Below are 2,701 nucleotides of genomic sequence, written 5' to 3'. Positions count from 1 at the left end.
ATTAGGAAGAAAGGATTCCAATTAATTCTGTAGGATATTTTTGTTCTTTATGAACCCCTACTCCCCCACTCTAAAACTAGATCCGAAGCCTCTCCATATCCTAATTAGTCACCACCAAAAACTTCTTTTACATAACAGAAGGTTGATGTTCCAAACACCTCAGCAGTTGAACCCACAGCTATTAATAACATTGAAAAGCCTACATTTAAGATGGTGTGAATGGATTTTTTAATGCAGATGCTCTGTATTACACTGTTCTGAGAGATTCTCATTCTCAATTCCTGCAAACAACTCAAGTATAGAATCCAAATAAATTAGGCCGGAAGCACAAGTATGTCTCATTGCTCCTGTCACTTATGAGTGCTTGTGTAATCTAACAAAGCAAACTCTTTTATCATGATCAAAATTATATCAAATCTCTGAAATAATGAACATGACTGAAAATACAGAGGAATCTACAGTGTCAAGAATAACAGTTTGGGACAGTCAGAAACCCATACATGTTCACTCTACAGCTTGAAACAATGTTTCAGAAGATTTTAAATTCATCAGCTTCTCACAACCATATATATATGAATCTGGTTTATGGTGTTCATTACCTTAGGCAAAACTGGACTAGCTAGGTATTATTACAGACAGAGACATAAAATACTGTAAAGAGAAATTATGTGCACTTGAGTAACTGGGTTCACATCCTTAGTGAAGTTGAAGATATGTGAATAATGTCTGCAAAAAAGTCAGGAGCAGCAGAGTGCATGCAGCTATCACTGATGCAGCTTGCCATGGCTTTGAGAAATGTTCCTGTAGGACTTCACCACATAAAACTACATACCTACTTCTGTAATAATCATTTACAGCGTTGATTGTATTGTCGATAGGATCATATGGGCTCCTCCATATTGATCTGCGGATGCCATTCAACAGAATGCTTATCTCTTTATTACATCCTAAACTACTATAGATGATACCATATTTCTTCAGGACTGCAACATCACTTGGAGTGTCGACCAATCTGTCCATCAGATCTACATAGCAAGTAAACACTCTAGTTTTCCACTTCATGAATGCTTCCAGTGCCACCATATTCCTCAAGAACACATCTGTTCTGTAGTCCATCTCTATACAAGGGAGGAACAGAGTAGAGCTGGCTCTATCAAACCTTATCTCTTCGGATGCCCATGTGAAAGGAGAGAATTTCACCCCTTTCCTGTGTAATTCTGCTGCTGCAGGTAGATTTATGTCATTTTTACGGGATTTGGGAGACAAAAGCCCCCTAAATTTTGATGTCATCTGATGAAGAAACTTAAAAGCAGTGCTCCTGGGTACAATTCCATTATGATCATCTCCAATGGGGAAACTAGTCTGAATAGGATTTGTCTTCGGCACGATGAAATTATAAAGGCATTCCAGTATGTGCCTCTCATCAAGCAAATCATTGTAGGATTCTCGTGTAAAAGAACGATAAGAATCTCCAACATGCATGAAAGGGGAGAAATTTTTACAGGCACTTGAAATAGTCATTTTAAGCCTGTTTAAAGCTTGACTCTCTGAGCCAGTCTGCCATTCCAAAACTTTTTTCAAAATGAAAAGTGGGATTTGGTTCTCCAGCTTAAATATATCGGCCTGAAGTGGGAAGAACAAAGGGCTCTTCCTTTGTGGATGAAAAACAGCTTCAATGTTCTGAAAATAAGGGTTTGTCTGTTGAATTCTAGGGCTTTCATATTGGTCGTAACAGCCAATAAACTCCAGAATAAACACAGCATCTCGAGCCATCATCCACCCTAATACTTCATCGCCACACTCAATTTGATCATTATAGCTGTTCCTTATCTCCCCTCCAATACTAATTAGATCTTCAACCAAATCCTCAAAAGTCCCTTGCTTTGCTTTTTTCTCAACTTGGATGGTAAGCTTAGATTTATATCTTTCAGAATCATACAATTCAAGCTTAAGATGGTGGTAAGGTCCAAGAGAAACTACCTGTGGGATATAAGCTTCTGGCCTTTCAATACGCAGGGGCTCTGGTACAGTGAAGATATATGGATGCGCACGAGATACTATTCCTTGTTCTTCTCCATGCTTTTGTGTCTTCTTTATTTGTTCCAGCCATTGAGGAGCCCCTACTTTAGGAATTGCCATCTTTTCTGTCATCAAAATTCATCAAACTTTGAAATAAGCAAATGGGCATGTGATCCTGCAATTCATTAAGGTTTCCACAGATTTTTAGAGCACTTTCATCAAACTTTGAAATAAGCAAATGGGCATGTGATCCTGCAACTCATAAAGGTCTCCACAGATTTTTACAGACCTTTCATTTTCTGCTGACACGATTCACATTGGTTTGTGACTCTGTAAAGTGTACGTTTTATTCCCTAGTCAGATGTTTTGGAAAATTTGAAGTCCTTTCCGTCAGGCTGACATCATATTGGGAATGCTGGACTTAAGCACTCTAATGGATTCCCTAGTGCTCTGTCATTTTCAACTCATTAGGACAAATGCAAACATGATGCACGATATTAATCTGATTTGTCGTTTCCTGCTGACATGGACGACTGTTTATATGTGGACAGATGACCTCAGGCATTTAAAAGTGAAGAACAATATTTGTGTATAAATCAAAAGAGGCAGAAACTTTTAGGCAGGGATCTTATTTAACCTGTTAGCAAAAAGTAAGTTTTGTTTATTGAAATAGGGGAAGGGA

General features: G+C 38.2%; 1 protein-coding gene across 1 annotated transcript; it reads right to left on the bottom strand.

The window, feature by feature from the left end:
• Positions 1-696: 696 nt before the first annotated feature.
• On the bottom strand, positions 697-2,139 carry LOC131037644 (putative UPF0481 protein At3g02645). Its single transcript, XM_057969831.2, has one exon. It carries the CDS (start codon positions 2,137-2,139, stop codon positions 697-699), a length of 1,443 nt encoding a protein of 480 aa, XP_057825814.2.
• Between the last annotated feature and the right edge of the window lie 562 nt (positions 2,140-2,701).

Source organism: Cryptomeria japonica, chromosome 11, assembly GCF_030272615.1.
Source record: "Cryptomeria japonica chromosome 11, Sugi_1.0, whole genome shotgun sequence".
Taxonomy (NCBI): Eukaryota; Viridiplantae; Streptophyta; class Pinopsida; order Cupressales; family Cupressaceae; genus Cryptomeria; species Cryptomeria japonica.
Note: the sequence above shows the minus strand (reverse complement) of the source record. Positions and strands in the feature narration are given on the sequence as shown.

Coding starts and splice junctions, on each gene's coding strand:
- LOC131037644 (XM_057969831.2), bottom strand. CDS start 2,139: ATGGCAATTCCTAAAGTAGGGGCTCCTCAATGGCTGGAACAAATAAAG.